Here is a 22,179-nt window from a genome sequence, read left to right as displayed (position 1 = left end):
CCCTGAAGTGGAGGAAGCTGCTTTAGTGCCTGGTTCTCCCTCCATGGAAGCCCCCAGAGCCCTGAGGTTTAATTCTGATTTAACTCGTACAGATGAGGCCTGAAGGAAGATGGAAGCAGACAGGAGGGTTTTGGGGGAAGGAGAAGAGCCTGGTTCCTCTCCTCCTGCAGCTGCTAAAGCCTGGCTTAGCGTGTTGTTTTGTTTAGAACAAGATGAAGGCGCCGTGTTTCGTGTTCCTCCTTCCTTAGGTCAGGCTCCAGGGGCACGGAGAACGATGGGTAAAGTTCAGGGACCGATTGCACTATTTGTGGTGCCCCAAAATAAATAGAGAAGCAAACATTGCAACATGCCCCTTGCCATGCTAAAAAATGCCTTTCAAAAGAATTAAATTGAAAACCAGGGAAGAGTGAAACTGTGGGTTCACAGTTGGACTTGGCAGCTGAAGCACAACTTTCTAGTGAACATAACCCCAAATTTAGATGTGATAGGTGTGCTGTAGGTGAGGAACCAGCATAATGCAAGTGGTACAACCTGTGGTATTGATTAATACCTGTGGTATTGATCATCTAGATAGGCAGCGTGAAATAGGTTTACCCTGGGGGTGGCATGACTTTTATTTTTAGCTCTTTTAAAGATAGGAGTAATTGGCACTAAAATGTAGCATTTATTTATTTAATTTTTAATGATTTCAACGAATTGTCAGGTTTTAATGGCTGAATATTGCTAATGGTAGGATGAACACCACAGCTGTACTTCTAGGCCGTCCCAGGATTCATATTTTTTAAGTAATGGGCTGAAAAATCTGTCTGAATTCTGGTTCAGCTCAGTTGAATGATGGCAGAGGTTGCATAGGCTTGTGCAGGCCTGGATATTTTTAATTTTTTTCCGTGAATAATCAGGGCTTTGGACTGATTGTTGGTGCGTTGTGCCCACATGCGCGAGTATACGGTTAAGTAGAACTGAGAGAAAAGTGCCTCTTTGGCTTGTTAGTAATGAATGTTTTGATAATATTTGGGGTTGTTTTTTGAGAATCTGGCAGTGCTGGGCTGTGAAATCTGTATTTTCTGGTTAGGGATTGTGGGGCAGATGTGCCGGGTCTGGAACGTGCGTGATGCAGCCTTGTGTGGTGAGCTCTGGGATGCGTCCCGCTGGACGTGCTGCTCCGGGGGGATGTCTGTCCCTGGGACAGGGAAGGCTCTGTTGGGCTCGGTCGGTCCCACGTGCTTGGCCCCACGTGCAGTCATGTGGAACACCCGCTCCCACCAGCTGGGGCTTGTTTGCTTGGTTCTGACCTGCAGGGAGACACTCGAGGACCAAACCGGCTCCTGATGTGTCTGAGGAGCGTGAACGGAGCCTTCAGTTCTATGGCCCAGTCTCTGCTCCTTTTAGGACACAAACAGGAATTTTAAATAATCTTTCTGAGGCAGGAAGCCTTGAAAACGTCAAATTTTGCAGTGCTGGTGGGGCTGGTGCTGGACACGGCGACCACCTGATGGTTGGTGGCTTCTCCTCGGGGTTGGGCTTGGAATGTGGAACCGCAGGGTCAGGACTCCTACTCTGCTCCAAGGGAGCCCTGGAGATCACATCGTGTGTGGATGTGGAGTTTATGTAGCGTAGCTGGAAAAGGCTTCTCTGGGCAGGAGTGACACCCGTTTGTGGTGGTGTTGTTGGGGTTTGCCGTGGGTTTTCTCCCAGCCGAGTGTGCCCGGTGCCAGATGTGACGCCGCCCTGAAAGCTGCCCATTCTCAGCGCTGCAGTCCCGGCTCTGGGCTGGTACAGCCCTGGCCGTTCCTCAGCTGCTCCGAAAAGGCTCTGCCCCGTGCCTGTGCGCTGTTATCAGAGCAACATAAAGGCTCTGTGCCCACCTTCCAGATTACAGAAAGGTCCCAGTGTAACGCCTGTAAATCCCGCAGTGTTCCCCTGCCCTGTGCCGCGACACAAGCAGCCTTTCTTCGGCGCTGAAGCGGCGGGATTGTTGGGCCGCGCCGCGCACAGAGGGGAGCTGTTCCCCGGGCGGGAGCCCCTGCACAGCTGCATTGCCGGGCGGGACGCGGCCCTTGGGGCCGGCCCCTCGCCTTTGGGATGGCTGGCGGAGCTTGCGTAGCTCCGACCCCGCAGCGCCCCGGCAGGAAGAGGAAAGCGGCGGGGCCGAGCGCTGCCAGAGCCCGGCGAGCTGCACGCTCAAGATGGAGGCCAAAATGGGTCAGTGCTTCTCCTCGCTTTGCTTTGGGCACCTGCGGGCGGCGAGCGGCTCTCGCCTGGCCATTGCTCTTTCTAAAAAAAAAAAAGAGGCGGGCGCTCGGTTCAAAGGGTTGCTTTTTTAAAGAGGATTATCGCGCTAAATATATATATCAGACCGCTTGGGTTTTTTTCTGTCGTCAAAACCGGTGTTAATTGTTCGGTTGTAACTTAAAAGCCTTTTTCTTTCAGGTTTTTAGGAATACGGCGAGAAAGCTTTGTTAGCACTTGCTTTCAAAGCAAAATGTAACCGGATGAGTTGTGCATGTAAGGCACGGATGGAGCAGCACTATTTTTAGACGTGCCAAGTGCCAGTTCGTGCTTACCAAATGTAGGCAGCTGTTCTTGGGTTGGAATAGGCCTGGGCTACGGGCATTACATGCGTGAGGTTATTCTTGAGATTGTAGAAAAGAAAGCTTTCAACAGTTTCCATAAGGGAAGATACTGCAGGGCTGTTCCTCAGAATTGCTTTCGGGTTTTTTCTGTTTGTTTTTTTTTTTTTCTTTTCATCTGCTGTGAATATCTTGTGTGTAGGTTAAAGCCAGAAAGCTGCTTTGAGTAATGCTTTGTATCTTTTCCTTTAGAAATAAATGCAAATACCTGTTTCTCATCAGTAGAATATAAATTACTGGCATTGTGTGCTTTCCTGGACTGCAGAATTATAAACCACTGAGTTTCCTTTGAGGAATTTAAATGAAACCAGATCCATATGTCATTAAGCCGAGGCTCATTTGCTCCTTCTCCAAATGGAGTGGAGATGGAACGAGGAAAAATGCTCCATGTGCAGCTTCACTCTGGTCTGGGAGCTCCTGGCTTGGGGATTTTTCTTATTGATTACTGAGAACAAAGGACTTGATGGGTCTCTAAAGGCCATTTGGCATTTGCTTTGTGCTTTAATTCCAGCAGCCTACCTTTGTTTCTCTCTCCTGGAACCCGTCACTGGGATGAATCGCTCTCTTTACATTCCTTAGAACTGCTCTAATGCATTAATGCATGGAATAAGTGATTTTCTATGGAGCAAAGAGCCCCCTGTCCCTGGAGAGGCTTTAAAGAGGAGGGAGTCTCTCACTTGCAGCACTAGTGCTGCTGCAAGGGGAGCAGGGCTCACACTCGGTGTCACCTGATACAGGGGCAGCTCCCAAACTCAAATGTATGGATGCTCAAGTTGCAGCACTTAAAAATAAACACAGCTTCAGTATTTACAGCAGATGCTCTGAAAGAAATGAGTTTCTTGCATTATTTAGGAGTACAAAATCCACCGTTGTGGATTGTTTTTGGCAAGCCTGGTTTTGAGGATCTCACCCAGGGGGCTGCTTGCAGCTCCGTTTAGGTTTACAGGTTACAACGACCTTTAAGTCAATCTCTCATTTCTTTTTTACAAGCTCCTTTTACAGACTCGACTTGCTTAGTGCAGGGTGTACAGAGACGCTGATGGGCCCTTCTGTGCCCAGGAGCAAAGTCAGAGAAACCCAGGGAAATGTTGCTGGGCTGGGCTGGAGTTGGAGGAGGACTCGGACTGGCAGTGCTGGGTCTATCTCTCAGGGTCTATCTCTCACCCCATATGTTTGTGCCGTCACGTGGTGGCCACTGCAGGGCCCGATCTGGCTCCTGGTTTGCTGGGATGGGATGGGGAGCCAGGCTGGGGGGAAGCAGTGCCTGGATGGTGCTGGAGGGGGGAGGCTGTTCTTCCCACAGCAATTCTGGTGTTCCTGCACACTGAAGGTGTTCCTGCAGCTCTAACCTGTCTCTGGAGGGCTGCAGGAAATTTCTGCTGAAACATGACTTTGAATATCTGGATACAATGTTTTGCATTATGAATTTAATTTTTTTGCATTATGGATTTAATTTTCTGACCATGATTTTTATCTTTCCTGCAGTTTAATATTTTCCTGTGGCAATAATTGGAAAGAACTTGTGTGAAAACACACCACAGCCCCAGTGGCCTTGGCATGTTGTAGCTACAAAGGTGTTGCACAGACTCTGCCCTGCAGAGGCTGCCAAGAATTGAGTGTTGGTGCATTACCAGGTTTTCATCCTGCAAGAAATATTAGTCAAATTTTTTTTTTCAGTCATTTAGACAAAGAATCTGTCCTGAACTCTGGTACATTATTCTGCAGTTAATTTTGGTGATGTTTAGGAGGAGATAGGATTACTAAACCTGCAGTGCAGTAGTAATAATTGTTGCATAATTTATCTTGAACTCTGTATCTAATGCAAGCAAACAGATCTGCACTGAGTGCTGTGAGCCCTTACCTAAGGCTTCTGCAAGGGTGTAGTTTACTCTGGGCAGTGATGCTAAAAATGGCCCAACGCTGTGTTCCCTAATGAGGGTCGCTTAAGGAAAACTAAACTTGGTTTGCAAATGAAGTCTTTTACATTGGAACAGGCAGACTCAGCCTGGATTGACATCTCAGTGAGATTATTCCCTCTTGATGGCTCAGTCTGTCACCCATAATCAACATTATAAACTCCCCTGGGAATGCTTCCATCCAAAGGAAACAAAGTGAACGGTTAATGAGTCTTTGAGCAGGGCCTTTGCTCCACCAGACTTGGAAAGATGGAATGGTTTAGAGATGTGTTGGTGTCTTGTCATCTGTCCTAACAGGGAATTGGAATCCATCTCTTCGGGGAGTGACCTCCACAGAATGCACAACAATGGGGTGAACTGAAGCACAAAGTGCTGTGGTTCTGGTGCAGAACAGAGCACAGGAGCTGAAGAGATTGATTCTGACACTGCTTAAGGGCAGAATTGTTCTTAAGTTTTAGCAGTTGCATGTGAGGTAACCCTGACAGCAGCAATGCCAGTGATCTGGAGTGCAGTGCAGAACCAGCACTAACTCACCTGTTTCTAGCTGTGATTGTAGCTCTGCCTTGACACCTTCCATTCTCGGTGACTCTCAGCAGCCGAGTGACCAGTGCTGTTTTCCTGTGTTCCCGTGGATGCCAAAGGTACCTCGCTCTAATTTCTCCCCTTGTTTCAATCCTAGTTGTTGACCTGCTTTACTGGCGAGACATCAAGAAGACGGGAGTGGTGTTCGGTGCCAGCCTGTTCCTGCTGCTCTCATTAACAGTGTTCAGCATCGTCAGCGTCACAGCCTACATCGCCCTGGCCCTGCTCTCCGTCACCATCAGCTTTAGGATATACAAGGGAGTCATCCAGGCCATCCAGAAGTCTGATGAAGGCCACCCCTTCAGGTGGGATTTCCCCTTCCATTGTGGGGTTGTGGGAAGCAGAGGGTGGCACGTGCTGTAACAGGTTGGGTAATAACGTAAATAGTCTCTAGACTGAAAGCTGTGTTCCCCACAGTTTGTTTTTCTCAGTGGTCCCACAATAAATACAGAAATGGACTGAGAGTTTGGTACAGGGGCATTGATTTCCCTGGGAATGCATTAAAAAACTAAGCCCCTTCAGTCTGGTGGAGTAATATGAGCATTTCAGAATGGTGTGACCTTTAGAATATGAACCAGGGACAGAATTTAAAGAATACCCAGCACTTTCAACGCAATTTATTTAGCAGAAATCAGAATAAATATAATAGGGGTTTAACTGTGACAAGGGGCTGCTTTGATCTTTTTGGAACTCTTAAGAACACTTTTAAAATGTGTAGTTTGTTCTGAGCTCCAAGGCTGCCTTGTCAGAGACAGAATCCAGGTGCCTGTTGTTGCAAAGCTGCATCTTAAAAGAAATGAAAACTTATTCCTGTGTTAGAGGACTTGTTTCCTGTTCCTGAGAGTGCATGTTCCCTGTTTCCGTGCCAGCCCTGTCCTGCTCAGCTGTGCTTTCCCTCCCTTCCTCCCACACCACATGCAGTGCCTCCTTTACCCACTGCAGGCCTAACACAGTATGGGACAAACCTGGGGAACAAATGCCCCTCCTTAGGATGAATAATTCCCAGCTGAAATCCTGTTTGCTCCTCAGTATCCAAACAACACTTCCAAGTTCTTTCTTCACAAGAAAAAGCAGAACTTGTTCTACCTGTGCCCTTTCTGCAGTTTGTTCCTAAAAATGCTGATATTCCTAAGTAGCCTCCAGGCATTCTTGTCCAACATCCTTGGTTGGTTACTTTTTGTCTGTGTAGCTTCAGCTACAGGAAGGCTGTTTTTGCTTGTAACATGCCATGAGATAATTGAATTTTTGATGAATATCTCCTGGATGAGCTGAGAAGGGTGAGCAGATGGAAGCCAAGGGTGATTGCAGAATACAGCCCTGAAATGGCTGCTGCAGTTACCATTTAAAGTACTTGAGTTTGTCTTGGATTCGCCACAAGGTCATGTTTAGCTTGGCCTTAAGTGACATACACAGGAGCCTCCACTGTGCATATTTTATTAAAATAATAAAAAAAAAAAATCAAACAAACCCAACCCAAAGCAGAATCCTCCCAACCAAAAGTAAAAGTTTACAACTGTAAAATGAGTTCCCTGTTACAGATGTGCTGCCTCACTCCTTCTGCCTCCTCCAGCACGTTAGATAAATAAATTATACCTTGTTTAAAGACAGAAATTGTGGCCACGGCCACTGCAGCTACAGATAAAGGTGGCAGTGGAGTGGAAGGAGACCTAACCAGATAGGGGTTTATATCTTTATGCAAAAGAACTGTCACTCACTGTAAGAAAGTCTTTTTTTGTTTGGGTGTTGTTATTTTTTTTTTTTTAGCAAAAGATGAAAAATTTAGCTCATTTTCCCACACCATAAGAGCTTTGTTGCAGCTTAGTGGCAGCTCCACAGGTGCCTTCCAGGGGCATAAATGGATATGTTGCTTTGGTGGGGTTTTTTCTTATCCATGTGTTAGCCTGCCCACATGTATAAGGTAAGCCTGGGTGTGACTGAGCAAGCAGCAGTGAGAAATAGATGTTTTTCTTTTCTCCTGAGAGATTGTGGGGGTTTTTTAAGGTTCACTGAGAATGACTTGTGTAGTTCTGTGGTGTCTTTTTGAGGTTCCTCCCCCGGTGAGGTTTTCCCCTGTGTCACACACAGCCAGGTGTGTGGCTGTTTGTCCCGGGTGTGACCCTGTAGGGCAGCAGTGGCACAGGGAGGTCTCACACTCTGCTCTCCCTGCAGGGCCTACCTGGACTGTGACGTGGCCGTGTCCGAGGAGCTCATCCAGAAGTACAGTAACGTCGTGCTGGGCCACGTCAACGGCACCGTGCGCGAGCTCCGGCGCCTCTTCCTCGTCGACGACCTGGTGGATTCCCTGAAGGTGAGTCCTCCCTGCCCCGTGTGAGGAGGTGCTGCTTTAAAGGTAAACCAGCAGGGGAAAATGAAGCCAACTCAAAAGAGAGATTATAAATCAGAATAACAATTTAATAAAATAATACGATAAGTACAATTATACAGGCAAACAGTTGGTTTTAACCCACCAAACCCAACTGTATAACCCAGCACCCCGGGGCATGAACAGAGTGGTGTTCGTTGGGCCCCCTGAGTCCAAAGTAAAGGGAGAGGGGAAAATCTGTTGATGAGAGTGCTGGTGCAGTCTGGTTGAGAGTGGTGGTCTGCAGTCTTCCTCTGGATCCCACGAGTGGTTAAAAAAGTCCCAAGACCCCAAGATTATCTATCCTCCAGCTCAGGCAGGAATGCCCAGTGCCTCCCTCACCACACTGGGTGTGAGCACAGGAGCATCCTCCTGTCTCAGGGGCCTCTTAACACCCAGTTTATAGCCTGAGGAGTCAGGGGTGCTCTGGGCAGAGGGTGTAAATGGTCTCTTGATAACAGTTTCTGGGCAATGGCACGGAAGGCTCTAGAATACACAGTTTTGGGTTGAACTGGTCCCAGCTGTTGTAACTAGGACACCAGGTCAGCAAACCCTGCTGCTCCCTGCAAACAATGGCTGTGGTTGGGTAAACAAGGAGGTTCAGTTTGCTGGGGAGGTACCTCAGGCACAGAGTTAGCAAGGATGGATAACTTCAGCTGCACTTGGACAGGGGGATAAAATCCCAGCTCCTCACTGGTGATTCCCAGCAGGAATCTGTTACAAAAACAAGCCAGTGCTCCAATATGTGCATTTAGGATGTGTCCCTCTGGAAAACCTGTTTTGAGGCTGCATTGCCTCAGTGTTCTGGATTTCTGTCTGTGGTTAGCACACAGCTCCCTGCCTGGACAGGAGGGTTCTTGTGTCCACTTCCTGAGTGATCCCCTGGAGCTACTGGGAAGGTGGACACTTGTCCCAGCTCCTGCTGCTTTTAGTGAATTACTGAAATTGGGTTTGCAGTTACTCTGCCTGAAGTGTGCAGTACATCCAAGTGGGATTTAATGGGATTTATTGAGGGCGGCAGAGCAAAACTGACAGAGAAGAAGAATAATAAAAAAATCAAAAAGAAACAAAGAGAAGGGAAAAAAAACCCAAAACACAAGAAAACCAATCCCCAAAATAAAAGAATTGGCTGAAAACCCTCAGTTTTGTTCTGAGAGAATTATATTCTCCCCTTTCAGGCTTTAGTCACCTTCCTTTGTTTTTCAAAGGGGTGTTTCCTATACCAAGTGCAGTGTGTTGTCCACTTCTCTTTCAGTTTGCTTAATCTTCTTGAAAAAAACTTGCTTTTATCCTCCAGTAAATCCCTTCCTTAGTGCTTTGTAAAGTCCTTGGAGTTGTTGTGAGGTTGGGGGAAGGGTTCCTTGTGAAGCATGAGGAACATGGGAGGCTGTGTGGGATTTGTGGGATGGAAACCGGGGGCAGATCTGGGCATCTTAACCCTCAGTTTCCAGATCCAGTTTCTTGTCGAGCTCCACCTTCACACAGTCTGTGCCACAAAAGCTGCACCTGGGGCTGGGCAGGGTTCCTGCAGGGAGTCCATTCCCTCTGGAAGCCTGGGAAGGCTGTGTAGGAGAAGGTGTTTTTTGGGGGAACTGGTTGAGTTGTTCTTTTCTGGTCATTTTTCTGGCCATGATCAGTTGTGCTTAAGTCGTGTTTGGATCTGATTAAAGAACAGCACAGCACAACTCAATCCCAAGGTCACTTGTGTTTGGGATGAAGCCCTTTGTGGTACAGCCTTTGCTCTGGGTTAGGAGGGTTTTCACACCATTTGTGTGGAGATCCCAACCCCTTGTATTGAAGGAGGAGTGAGCAGCCAACTGCTGTTGCAGTGAGCACTGCTTTAAAAATGAGGCCTTGTGGAGGAATTATGTTAGAATTAGAGTTAATTCCAGACAGAATGACTTCAAGGCACTCTAATCACTTTTAAAATGCTACAGTACATAGGAAAGACATGTTTGTTCAGCTGAACTAATTCGTTTCCCCTCTCTCCTTCTGACATTTAAAATGTTTTATGTAGGTTAATTAGTCTAATTTATGGTGGTTGGGAACAACCCTTTATATGAAGCCAGTGAATGTCAGGACAGTTCACCAGCACAAGTTACTGATTTTTGAAGAGTTTGTGCTCGAGGAGAACGTTGGGATTCTGGGCTCTTATGTAATAGAATGGCCCTGGTTTAAAATAAAAATATCTTGGCTCATGTAGTTTAAACATCTTCACTATAGGAAATCATATGTTTGTGTATAATTCAAGTTACAGACCTGTAATGTAGAAAATGTCTGCAGGTCAGTTTATTGTGTGTAATAATTCCAACTGTAAAATCTATCTTGTGAAGATTTTTTTTTTCTTCTTTATTAAACAATGCTTCAGTCAGGGAAGTCTTAAAACGGACTCTAAATATTTATGTAGCACAAGGAGAAATTCCTCACAGCTCTTGAGGAGTAGTGCCAGAGGAGCCCTTGCCAGAGTCCTGGGAGAAGGTGCAATTTGTCCTGGTAAAGAGTGATCAGTGCAATGGGAGCTGTGCTGGCCCTGGCACAGCTGAGGGTTTGAGAAACAGAGCTGTGGGCTGGGCCTGGAATGTTCTGTAGTAAAGAAGGGACATGGGGGCAGTTCTGGATTTGGCAGTTTTGGGCAGAGCTGGAGCCAGTCCATCAGCTGGAGGGGGTTTGCTGGTGTGCACAGCACTGGAAGGGTTCGGCTGAGCTGGGCTGGACAGCCCTGGGCATTCCCAGCCCTGCACGTGGGAAGGGCAGGATCAGCTCTGCAGGTCCATCCTGGCTGCCTGCTCCTTTTTTTCTCTTGTCTTCAAACTTTAGGCATTTGGAGGTGTTCCAGGTAAAGCTTTTTGTGCTTCTAAGTGTCTCTTAGGCGTGTTTCAGGTGAGCCTTGAAGTGTTTTAGTGGTCCCTGGGTTTGCCTTGTTTCCAAGGGAAAAAACCCTGGAACCTGATGATGAAGTGTGGGATTGAGTGTCCATATAATCCTGTTTGGGGTGTCAGAAGAGTGCAGGGAGAGGAGCTGTGGCAGGGGGGGTCTGAGCTCTGGGCTCTGTAGCCCCAGCTTTCCCCAGAGCTGCCCCTCACTGCAGTGTGTGTGGGGCTGGGCTCAGGGTCCCTGCCCCACCCAGCCCCAGCAAGGCAAGGGGATCAAAACCTGCTTAGACTCTGGTGCTGCTCTGGACAGACTTTGGGAGAAGCAAAGCCTGAGTCAGTCCAACATGAACTCCTGGATTTTGCTCTTTCTCGAGCCATAAATTCAGTGCTCACTAATAGGGTTGGATAATTCTGATAATTGTTGGACTTTGGGATTGATTCATGTCCTGTTACCCCTCTGCTTACGTAAACTCACACTTTCTGCCCTGAGCACAGTTGTCAGCAGTATTCCTCACTGCTGGGCTGACTGGGCTGGTGCTGAGGCTTTGGGAATTGTGTCCATGGGGAACAAAGCATGGATAGCTGTCAGGATGCTTCACTGTGGGTGCTCGAGGCTGGTTAATTCACTGCAAGAGAATCCTTGTGAACCATCACAAACCTGGAGACTCTTTGCCCAGTAAAAGCTGGAGCCTTTCCCCCCTTGACTGGGGGCATGTGCTGCATGTGCTGGCTCTGCCCTGGGATTATTTGCTCCAGTAAAATGCCCTGTGCAGGGAGGGCACAGCCAGGCTCACCCTGGCACTGCAGAGCTGAGCTGGGCCAAGGTTTGAGTCAGCCACGAGCCAGGTGGGGCAGAGCTGCTTTCTTGTTCTTGATAAACCTTCAGTGGCAGTGCAGGGCTGGGAACTCTGCAGTCTGGGCGTCGACTTTGTGCCCCTTGTGCTGCTTTGTCATGTCCCCAGAGTGCTGCCAGATAAAGAGCTGCATCACTTGCAGTTCATTCCCCTGAATTTTGAATGGGATCAGCTGTGAATGAACCTCTTGCAGTAAACTTCATTTCATCTCAAAGGTCATGGAGTTAAACTTGTGTTGAGTGTCAGGCCCTTATCTTGTTTCTGGCTGTTGATTTTGTTTGCTTTGGGTATTTTACATCTTAAGATAAACTAAAATTGGAGGTTGGGATATATAAGTTCAGAGTAACCTGGCTGCAGGCCAGTCAGCAGGATCCTGGTCCCCACCCTCCGCCCTTCACTGGGTTTTTATTTTCCCTACCAGCACTTTGTCCCATCCTTGCCTCGGTGTCTCACCTTGGACTGTTCCCTGTGCCCAACTCTTCCCACCTGGTGCCATGTCAGCCTTCCCATGGTGTCTGTCCAGGGTTCTGTGGTGCCTTGCACAGAAAATACCCCCCTGTGCTTGGCTGACCCAGGGGCTGGGGGGGTCTGTGTGAGGGAACCAACTCTGGGAAAGCCACTGTTGGTGACCCCCAGCCCTGCTGCTGCTCAGCTCCTCCCTGGCCCTGCAACTCTAGATGGAACTGGCTGATTTTCCTTGGGAGGAATCCTGCCCCGAAATAGAGCTGGCATGGCACCCCTCCCCTGGGATAGGTCAGAGGTGTGCCTGGGACACTCCACCTGGCACGGGCAGAGGGGCTGGGCCTGGGCAGAGCTTTGTGGAGCTGGTGGAGCAGAGCCTATGTCCCACCGGGGCTCTGTCAGCAGGGGGGAGGAACAGGGCTGGATAGGGAGCCTGGAATGTGGCACTGTGAGGCTGCAGGTGTCTGTCAGCACGAGGGGTGTCTTGGCTTCTGAACTTGCCTCGGACTTGGAGCCAGCTTCCATTTTAGGGCACTGTTGACTCCTCTCTTTCCTAAATCTTTTAATATCCAAAGCACCTTTGGGCTTTTTTAAGGAAAAAAGGTAAATCAAGCCCAGCCTACCATGTTACCTCCTAGACAGGCTTTCCTCTGATGTGACAGAAACCTCTGCCTGGTCTAGTCGAGGGTTCAGTGAGAGCCTTGCTGAGCAGAGGGTGATGATGGCAGTTTGGAGCCACAGTGGACACTCCAGAGTTGGCTGCAGGGTCCCCCACAGCAGTGACCTGCTTTCTTTCTGGCTCGGTGTCACTCACCAGCCCTTCAGCCTCTCCTGGCCTGTGCCCCCTCGGGAGGGCAGGAGGCAGGAGCTGTTTGCCCGTCGTCCCTGCCATGGCAGTGGCAGCGCAGTGAGGGCAGAGGACACGGGCAGTGACTCCAACCCTGTGCCCTGCACCTGCAACCAGGCTGTCCCCGCTCTAGTTCCAGGGCTGTGCAGGGGGCTGTGAGGCTGTGGGGTGTGCTGTTGGGGTTTGCAGTGGGGTTTGCAGGGTCTGTGCTGTCCCGGCCGCGCTCACGGGCTCTCTTTGCCTTTGCAGTTCGCGGTGTTGATGTGGGTGTTCACTTATGTCGGTGCCTTGTTCAATGGTCTGACATTGCTGATCCTGGGTAAGTGCTGCCAGCTCCCTTCAACTCCTGCCACTCCTGCCTGGGGGAAGCACTGAGCTCTGGGCCACGCTGGGAGCCTCTTCCTGTGGCCTTAGCTGTTACCTGTGGGGCCTTTTTCTAGGCCTGTGGTAACGCTGCACAACAGGTCATTTTGAGTCTGGAGGCTGCTGGTTTTCCAGACGTATTTACAGGCACATTTGCTGTGCTTGTCCCTGTCAGGGTGAGCCTGCCCTGGCTGTACTGGGACTCTGGGGAGGTACAGGATCTGCTGTGGCCCTGTCCCACTGCAGTTTTATTCCTTGTATCCCACAGCAGGCTGGCTTCAGTGTCAGAATCAAGTGATGCCTGAGCATCCTTTGGGAAGGATTTGCATAACCCACAGTGTGGAAAAGTGACCTGTGACCAGACTTACTGTACAGTGAGCCCTGGAGAACAGCCCAGGCTCTCCTTAATAGGGATTATTTCATTAACTGACCAACAGTTTGTGTCTGGGGCTTAGTTATTTCTTGTACCTTTTTGCCAGACAGGTCAAGGGGTGGAAACCAGTCTTTGTTTTGCCTGAACACCATCCCTGTTGTCAGTACTTATACCTTTGATGTGCTCTTTTCCAGCTTTGATTTCGCTCTTCAGTGTTCCTGTTATTTATGAGAGACATCAGGTGAGTGTTTAGTAGAATTCATTAAATGCCTCATAAAATCAGCTTTTTTGAAGCAGAACCGGAAACAAATAAAACTAGAATTAATTTTGGTTTTTAAAATCTTTAAAGCCTTTAAAAATAGGCCTTTAACCAGGAGCCAGGGCCAAGAAAATCAAGTTCATTTTGAAGTCCAGACCGTGTGTGCTTCCCTCCTCCTTTTTGGTGGAACTGGAAGAGGTTTTCCCAGCAAACAGTTGTGGGAAAGGCCTGATCAACCTGGAGGCCTTCTGTGCTGGTCAGCTTTGGTCAGGACTAGAGCAGCACTAGGCAAGGTGTGCTAATCCTGCTGGCAGCACCTCTAAAACAATTCCCGAAGAAACCTCTTTGGAGCTGATATTCAGGATTGGTTTCCCGAAGCCCTGTGGAATTTGTAGCCCTGGCAAAAAGAGGAGGTGGGAGCTGTTTGGCCCAGTCCAGTGCTGCTCCTGGGGAGAGACACCAGTGTAAAAGGAGGAGGGAAGAAGGAGCCAAACTCAAATGCCTGTGATTAAATTATAGCCAGGACTGTCTTGGGCAGGTCAGGGCACAGGAGGGGGGAAGCCAGCTCTGGCTTAGCCGTTCTTCTCCCCTTTCACAAACAAGGGCCCCGGAGCCCGGGCTGGCACTGGGAGAAGGGAGGCTGGAGCAGATGGTGGAGCCCCACGGGGTCCTCCGAGCTCCTGTGCAGTGAAAGGAGAGCTGGAGCCCAGGGCAGGAGGATGGCCAGGGATGGTGGGGCTTAGCCCGGCTCCTCAATCCTCTCAAGCTGGTTACCAGGCCCAGCTAAGCAGCTTTGCTGCTCTGGGGAGCCCCGAGGGGCCCTGGCTGGGCACCCACAGCTGGCTGGGCTGGACCAGGCAGGAGCCAGGGGGGTTTAACGGGGGCCTTGCCCGCTGGGCCCTGCACTCTGGGCATCCCTGGAGGCAAACACTGGCACAGGAGCTCTGGATCACTGGGAAATCCCCACAGCTGAGCTCCCACTGCACCCAGGGCTTCTCTGGGACTCTGGGACAATTGGGCTCTAACTTGTGTCTGCTTCAATTCCAGGCCCAAATCGACCATTACTTGGGACTCGTGAACAAGAATGTCAAAGATGCCATGGCAAAGTGAGTTGCTCTGCTTTGGTTTCATTGCTTTCCCTTTGTGCTGATGACAGTTCCTGGTACGTGTGCCACTCCTGTCTAGGGCAGCAAATGTGTCATTGCATGTGCCAGGAGGAAAAAGGTCTTTTTAACTCTGGAATGGTGAGAAAATCACCTCCTTTCTTGCTGATGCTGGTGTTAAATTGAGCCTTTATTATTTCTAATGGAAATCTGTGGTTTTCCACCCATTAGTGACACCTGAGCCTCTCAACAAGTGCAGTTGAGGGGGGGAGCGAAGAGTTTAGAGTTCTAAAGTTGTGTTGTGATGGTTCTTTTTACATGTTGCTGTTTTGGAGACTATGTTTATACCTACTTTTTCTCTGTTTGTTACTCAAAGGCTGTTCTTTTCCTTCTCCTTCCTCTTGCAGGATCCAAGCAAAGATCCCTGGGTTGAAGCGCAAAACTGAATAAAAAAAGCCCGAAGCAACTTATCAATAGGAAGTTCATCTTTTAAGGGGGAAAAATACTCATTGGATTTCCACGGGGAGGGTCAGGGAATAGCAAACCCCTTGACATTGCAGTGCAATTTCACAGATCTTTATTTTTTAGCGACGCAGTGTTTGAGGAAAAAAAAAAAATAACTGTTTTGACTGCCATGTGTTTCATCATGTTAAGTATTGTAAGCTGCTATGTATGGATCTAAACTAATCATCTTTCCTTCCCCTGTGCAGCTCTGCTCATACCACGACTGAGAGCTGTACATGCTTCACCCAGGTAGTTGTGCTGCGGCCGGAGGGGAGAGCAGGGGGGGCAGAGGAGAACAAACACTTCCCAGTCTGTGCACTGTGTATGGTCTGTGTAGATTGATGCAGATTTTCTAAAATGAGATGTTTTAGGAGAATATACCAGTTTAGCAAGTTTTGAAAAATCTTGCCTTTTTGGTATGAGTATAGCTGTATTGTGATTTTATTGTTTTATCAATTGCCAATATATATATATATATATGTGTTTCACAAAGCTTAGATCTTTCAGCTGCTCCACAGTGCTTTGTACTTCAGAGAACTGGCTGAGGCCTGGGCGAGCTCCAAGCTCGAGCCTGACAAACTCAAAGGTCTTCTGTAAACACTGGCATCTGTTGGAAACAACAGCAGAGACCCGAACAAAGAACCTGCACATAGAGTAACAGAGAATTCCAGCTACACACTTTGTTGCACAAATGTACAGTAGTTGATCTTGAGCAAATAATTCTCCAGCTCTCAGACTCTGATAATCTGTGGACCGAGTATCTAATGCTGCAAATGTTGTTTGGAAACTTTTAAGCCCTGTCCTGTTATGCAAGAAATGAGAAGTGAACATTTCTACACTTGCAGTTTGAGCTGTACTGAACTAAGTCTGTGGAATGCATTGTGAGATGTAAAAAACCAACAAAAGCGCAAAAAACCCACCCCCAGAACCCCGAGTCTCAATAAAGCTTCTAGACAGAACGTGCCCTGGGTATCTGGTGTCTGAGGCAGCTCTAACCCTTTGTGTTTGTTGGGAGGTGGTGGGGTGGCTCCAGGCGGTGCCAGCCCTGTCCCTCGGCTCCTCCCGGCTCCTCCTCTCCCGGCACTGCAACCAGGTGGGGCAGCTCCAGCTCCCAGTAAGTCTGAGGGGTCTTGGTTTCTTTGGGTTTTGACACAATGTTTGGGGCCATTTTCTGCTTGGAAGGGAATTGTAAAGCAAGTCCCAGGAGTCTTTCCAGATCAACTTGCTATTTGGATTTAAGAACTGGACATGGAAAACTTGTATCCAAATTTATTTGAGACAGAGATTTTCCTTTAATGGCACCTTGACCATTGAAAATATAAATTCATGCATTAATGTTTTAGTTTACAGTTTAATACAGCGTTCCTTGGAACACTTCATACGTGAAGCCAGAGCAGAGAAACAGAGACTGTGTTTGCCTGACACACACTATTGCTTTAAGGTACTTTTCACATCACTTGATTAATTAATTAATGAATTCTGCCACACAACTGCAGTTATTTGGGATACAATCACTGTGGAAGGAAGGCAAAGATGATTGATTAGAGCTCAGTGAGGAGCTCACTGATGTCACCACGTGACAGAACAGGATTGGATCCCAGAGGTTTCCCTAAAAACAGACTGCACAGGGACTGCTCTGTGTGTGCCCAACTGCTCTGCTGTGCAGTCATATAAGGCATTAATAAATTCAGCTGTAAAAAAGGTGATTTTTGAGGTTGCTGAAGCACTTTGTGTGTCAAACAAGCAGGAATCCACTCCTTTAACGGGATGTTTTCGCTACTTTTCCATGCAGTGGCAGCAGAGTGGCCTGGCAGGAAGGTTCCAGAGCTCAGACCCTGTTGTCCTGAACTGGGACTAAAGCACTATTTAGCATTGCTTTGCAAAGACTAAATGTAAGTAAGTCTACATGGTTTGTTTTAGCCTTTATTTATTTTAATTAACAAAGAAAGGTAATTTAAAAATCTGGTAGTGGTTCCACCCCAGGAATTTTAAGTGGCTTAAATGCCAGTTTTGACATTGCCCACGTTTGCTGTTCCTTTCTGAACAGTTTCCGTGGAAAAAGCTCAACTTGCTTTTTCCAAGTCCACCATCCCTGGGGGTTTTGGTTCTGGCAGAAGGTTGTAACAAGTGGAGAGTGACTTTCCTTTCCTTTTGGGAATGTCTGTGGTCCCAGTCCCCCCCGGGGCAGCTCCGGGCTCAGTTCAGCTGCCGCAGTGCCCGGGCTGGGCCGAGGGGCTCTGGGGGCAGCAGGATGGGGAGAGGAGCCCAAGGGCCCTCCAGGGACATTCCAGGGAGCCCCTCCAGAACAGGAAACAGGGCTCCTTAGGGGCTTTTTCCAAGGTTTTGGCTGGCCACTGCCTGTGGAAGTAGCTCCCTGTAAAGCACATTTTCCCAGGAAGAGCTGAGGGCAGGAGCTCTGCGGGAATGAGCCTCGGTGTGGGTGTGGAGGTGAGTGTGCCCGGGTGTGCAAACCCTGTGTGCCCCCTGCCCAGGAGGGGCAGTGCCATCAGCTGGTCCCTCTGGCAGCACGGAATGCTGTTGGAATTCCCTGGGGAGGTATTAAAGGCCAGGCAGAGCCCAGGGATGGGGTCAGTCCAGCTGGGGCAGGGGGTGGCTCAGCCCTCCTGGGCCCAGAGTTGTAGCACCGTGTGTGGAAAGCAGGGGGTGAGAGGCAAGGCTGGAACCCAGACTGCTGGAAAAGTATTCCAAGGCACTTCATGGAGAGAAATTTAGCCAAATGTATGTATTTAAAAGCAAAATGGACTTAAAACCGTGATCCTTTGCTCATCCAATTCCAGAAAGCTGCAGAGTGCCCCCCTCCTGCTCGGGAAAGGCTCCCAGCTTTCCTGGGGATCCCCAGGTGGATTCAACAGCGGGTGTGGTCAGAGCCTCCCCCTCCTGCCCAAATGGCCAGGCCTGAAATTTGGGAAGGGAAGGGCCCGGGATTTTCTCAGTGTTTTCTCCCTTTGCAGCCCTGGTTTGAACAGCACAGGACTGGGCCAAAGCAGCTCCATGAGTGGACTGTTCCCCCTTTGGCCTCCCAGGGCCCCAAAGGGTTCCCTGCAGACCTAGGCCTCCTTCCCAGGCCCTGGGGCTGTCCCGGGGCTGTGAGTGCTCTGCAGGTGCTCCCCGGGCACCATCCTGGGGCCTTCCTGGCTGTCCCGGTCCCTGCAGCAGGAACAGGCTCCTCACAGGCACCGCCACACGAACACACTGCGGGAGAGAGAGCAGGGAATGAACCTCGGGCACAGCCCAGGGACACGGGAGAGAGGGGGATAAAGGCAGGGTGGGAGAGGGTGAAATAAAGACAATTTGGGGGGGGTGTGTGAAACAAAGACTATTTCAGGAGGTGAAATAAAGACTATGTGGGGGGGTGAAACAAAGACAATTTGAGGGGTGTATGTGAAATAAAGACTATTTGGGGAGGTGAAATAAAGACTGTTTAGGGGGGTAAAATAAACACAATTTGGGGGGGTGTGTGAAATAAGACTATTTGGGGGGGTGAAATAAAGACTGGACCCTAGAGCTCCTCCCCAACTGCCAGATCCTTCCCAGGAGAGAAGAAACCACTGTGGAGGTGAGTGTGGGTGGAGTGTGATGTGTGTGGAACGTCTGTATGTGGAATGCGTGTGTGTGTGTGGGAGGCGTCTGGCTGTGTGACATGTGTGCATGTGGGATGTGTGTGCGTGTGTGATGTGTGTGGGATGTGTGTGTGTGTGTGGGGGGGTGAGTGTGTGGGACGTGTGTGTGGAAGATGTGCGTGTGTGGGACGTGTGCGGGTGTGGGACGTGTGCGGGTGTGGGACGTGTGCGTGTGCGGGACGTGTGTGCGGGACGTGTGTGTGTGTGGGACTTGTGTGTGTGTGTGTGTGTGGGACGTGTGTGGAATGTGTGTGTATGGGATGGGGGGGACGTGTATGTCTGTGTGGGATGTGTGTGTGTGAGTGAGACGTGTTTTTATGACGTGTGTATGCGATGTGTGTGTGGGATGTGTCTGGGACGTGTGTGGGGGTGACTGACGTGTGGGATGTGTGTGACGTGTGTGGGATGTGTGTGTGTGTGGGTTGTGTCTGTGTGATGTGAGGGGGAAATGTGTGTGTGTTGGACGTGTGTATGGGATGTGTGAGAGGTGTGATGTGTTTGTGACGTGAGTGGGGGGTGGGATGTGTGTATGGAATGTGTGGCGTGTGTGTGATGCGCGTATGGGATGTGTGTGGATATGACGTGCGTATGTGACGTGTGTATGGGATGTGTGTGTGGAATGTGTGACGTGTGTGGGGGGTGATGTGTGTTTGTGACGTGGGGGGCTGGGATGTGTGTTTGTGGGATGTGTGTGTGGGATGTGTGTGAGACGTGTGGGATGTGTGTGTGCAGGACATGTGCGTGTGATGTGTGAAGTGTGTGATGTGTGTATGGGATGTGTGGGATGTGTGTGACGGGTGTATGGGATGTGTGTAGTGTGGGTGTGTGAGGTGTGTGTGTGTGGGGTGTGTGGGACGTGTTTCTGATGTGCGTGTACCGTGTCTGTGTGGGACGCGTGTATGGGATGTGTGGGGTGTGTATGGGGGGCGATGTGTGTGGGGCTGGGATGTGTGGGGGGATGTGCGTGGGAGGGGGGTGTGAGGGATGTGGGGGGTGTGTGTGGGATGTGTCTGCGAGCACACACACGTTAACAATACGCTGAGCACGCACCGAGAACGTGCTTAAACACACAAACACACTAAGAACATGCTAAAAAAGTGAAGCATATGCACACACCAAGAACATGATCAAAAACATGCTAAAAATGAATGTTCCAGGGACACAAACATGTTACAATCATGCTAGCACCATATTAAGAACATGTGAAATTCATGCTTAGAAAAAGTGAAACTAAGGTTTCCAGCATGCTGGTCTTGGTGTGATTTTAGCATGTTATTTAGAACATGCTAATGTCATGCTAAGAACACATGAAAATCATGATAAGAACATTTGAAAATCATGCCAAAAATATTAATTTCACTTTTTGTGAGCGTGATTTTTCACATGTTCTTAGCATGACATAAGCATGTTAAAAATGACATGCTAACATCATGGTAAGAACATGATAAGGTCATGCTAAGAACATGTGAAAATCGTGAAAAATAATTCCCTTTTTGTACACATGATTTTCACATGTTCTTAGCATGACGTTAGCATGTTCAAATGACATGCCAAGATCATGCTAACTTCATGCTAAGAACATGCTAATGTCATGCTAAGAACATGCTAACATCATGTGAAGAACATGTTAACGTCATGCTAAGAACATCTGAAAATCATGTGAAAAATAGCGAACACGCAACAACACAGTAAAAACATGCATAAAAATGCTAAGAACACACAAAAACACGCAACTACACGCTACAACACGCTAAAACCATGCAACATGCTAAGAACATGCTACAACATGCTAAGAACTTGCAACATGCTAAGAACACGCAAGAACACACAACAGGCTAAGAACACGCTAAGAACACAATAACAAGCTAAGAACACGCAACAACATGCTAAGAACATGCAACAACATGCTAAAAACACACATCATGCTAAGAACACTCAATTCTGGAAATTTCTGGAAAATTCAGGAAAGGAAATAAAATCTCAGAAAAGTAAATAGCTGGAAAGTTCTGGAATTTTCTGAAAGGAAATAAAATTTCAGGAAAGGAAATTCCCGGTAAGTTCCGGAAAGTTCCGGAAATTTCTGGAATTCTCCTAAAGCAAATAAAATTTCAGGAAAGGAAATTTCTGGATAGTTCTGGAAAGTTCCAGAAATTTCTGGAATTTTCCTAAAAGAAATAAAATTTCAGAAAACGAAATTTCTGAAAAGTTCCGGAAAGTTCCGGAAATTTCTGGAATTTTCCTAAAAAAAAAAAAAAATTAAGAAAAGGAAATTTCTGGAAAGTTCTGGAAAGTTCTGGAATGTTCTGGAAATTTCCGAAGGAAATAAAATTTCAGAAAAGGAATTTTCCGGAAAGTTCCGGAAAGTTCTGGAATTTTCCAAAAGGAAATAAAATTTCAGAAAAGGAATTTTCTGGAAAGTTCCGGAAAGTTCTGGAATTTTCCTAAAGGAAATAAAATTTCAGAAAAGGAAATTTCTGGAAAGTTCTGGAAAGTTCCGGAAAGTTCCAGAAAGTTCTGGAATTTTCCGAAAGGAAATAAAATTTCAGAAAAGGAATTTTCCGGAAAGTTCCGGAAAGTTCTGGAATTTTCCAAAAGGAAATAAAATTTTAGAAAAGGAAATTTCTGGAAAGTTCTGGAAAGTTCCGGAAAGTTCCAGAAATTTCTGGAATTTTCCTAAAGGAAATAAAATTTCAGAAAAGGAAATTTCCGGATAGTTCCGGAAAGTTCCGGAAAGTTCTGGAATTTTCTGAAAGGAAATAAAATTTCAGAAAAGGAATTTTCCAGAAAGTTCCGGAAAGTTCTGGAATTTTCCTAAAGGAAATAAAATTTCAGAAAAGGAAATTTCTGGAAAGTTCTGGAAAGTTCCGGAAAGTTCCAGAAATTTCTGGAATTTTCCTAAAAGAAATAAAATTTCAGAAAAAGAAATTTCTGGAAAGTTCCAGAAAGTTCCGGAAAGTTCCGGAAATTTCTGGAATTTTCCTATAGGAAATAAAATTTCAGAAAAGGAAATTTCTGGAAAGTTCTGGAAAGTTCCAGAAATTTCTGGAATTTTCCGAAAGGAAATAAAATTTCAGGAAAGGAAATTTCTGGAAAGTTCCGGAAAGTTCCAGAAATTTCTGGAATTTTCCGAAAGGAAATAAAATTTCAGAAAAAGAAATTTCTGGAAAGTTCCAGAAAGTTCCGGAAAGTTCTGGAAATTTCTGGAATTTTCCTAAAGGAAATAAAATTTCAGAAAAGGAAATTTCCGGATAGTTCCGGAAAGTTCTGGATTTTTCTGAAAGGAAATAAAATTTCAGAAAAGGAAATTTCTGGAAAGTTCCAGAAAGTTCTGGAAAATTCAAGAAAGGAAATAAAATATCAGAAAAGGTAAATTCTGGAAAATTCTGGAAAGTTCCAGAAAGTTCTGGAAT

The 22,179-nt window shown here is 47.7% G+C and overlaps 2 protein-coding genes across 12 annotated transcripts in view; one reads left to right on the top strand and one right to left on the bottom strand.

The window, feature by feature from the left end:
• The window catches only part of RTN4 (reticulon 4), a 40,234-nt gene extending 24,147 nt beyond the window's left edge, over positions 1–16,087 (top strand). For 3 of the 4 annotated variants that reach the window (XM_032684128.1, XM_032684129.1, XM_032684131.1), the window contains 6 exons: positions 5,226–5,433; positions 7,298–7,436; positions 12,776–12,845; positions 13,457–13,503; positions 14,569–14,627; positions 15,032–16,087. In XM_032684128.1, coding sequence (XP_032540019.1) covers positions 5,226–5,433; positions 7,298–7,436; positions 12,776–12,845; positions 13,457–13,503; positions 14,569–14,627; positions 15,032–15,074 — 566 coding nt within the window. In that variant the 3' untranslated portion in view covers positions 15,075–16,087. Of the gene's footprint in view, positions 1–1,919; positions 2,203–5,225; positions 5,434–7,297; positions 7,437–12,775; positions 12,846–13,456; positions 13,504–14,568; positions 14,628–15,031 lie in introns of those variants that run through there. The other variant, XM_032684132.1, reaches the window with a different exon arrangement.
• Positions 16,088–17,773: 1,686 nt separating this feature from the next.
• Positions 17,774–22,179, bottom strand: part of EML6 (EMAP like 6) — an 85,473-nt gene continuing 81,067 nt past the window's right edge. For all 8 annotated transcript variants that reach the window (XM_032684119.1, XM_032684123.1, XM_032684126.1 and 5 more), the window contains one exon: positions 17,774–18,341. In XM_032684119.1, the coding sequence (XP_032540010.1) occupies positions 18,317–18,341 (25 nt within the window). In that variant the 3' untranslated portion in view covers positions 17,774–18,316. The remainder of the gene's footprint in view (positions 18,342–22,179) is intronic.

This window comes from Chiroxiphia lanceolata, chromosome 3 (assembly GCF_009829145.1).
Source record: "Chiroxiphia lanceolata isolate bChiLan1 chromosome 3, bChiLan1.pri, whole genome shotgun sequence".
Classification (NCBI taxonomy): domain Eukaryota; kingdom Metazoa; phylum Chordata; class Aves; order Passeriformes; family Pipridae; genus Chiroxiphia; species Chiroxiphia lanceolata.
This window is presented reverse-complemented; position numbering and strand designations above follow the sequence as displayed.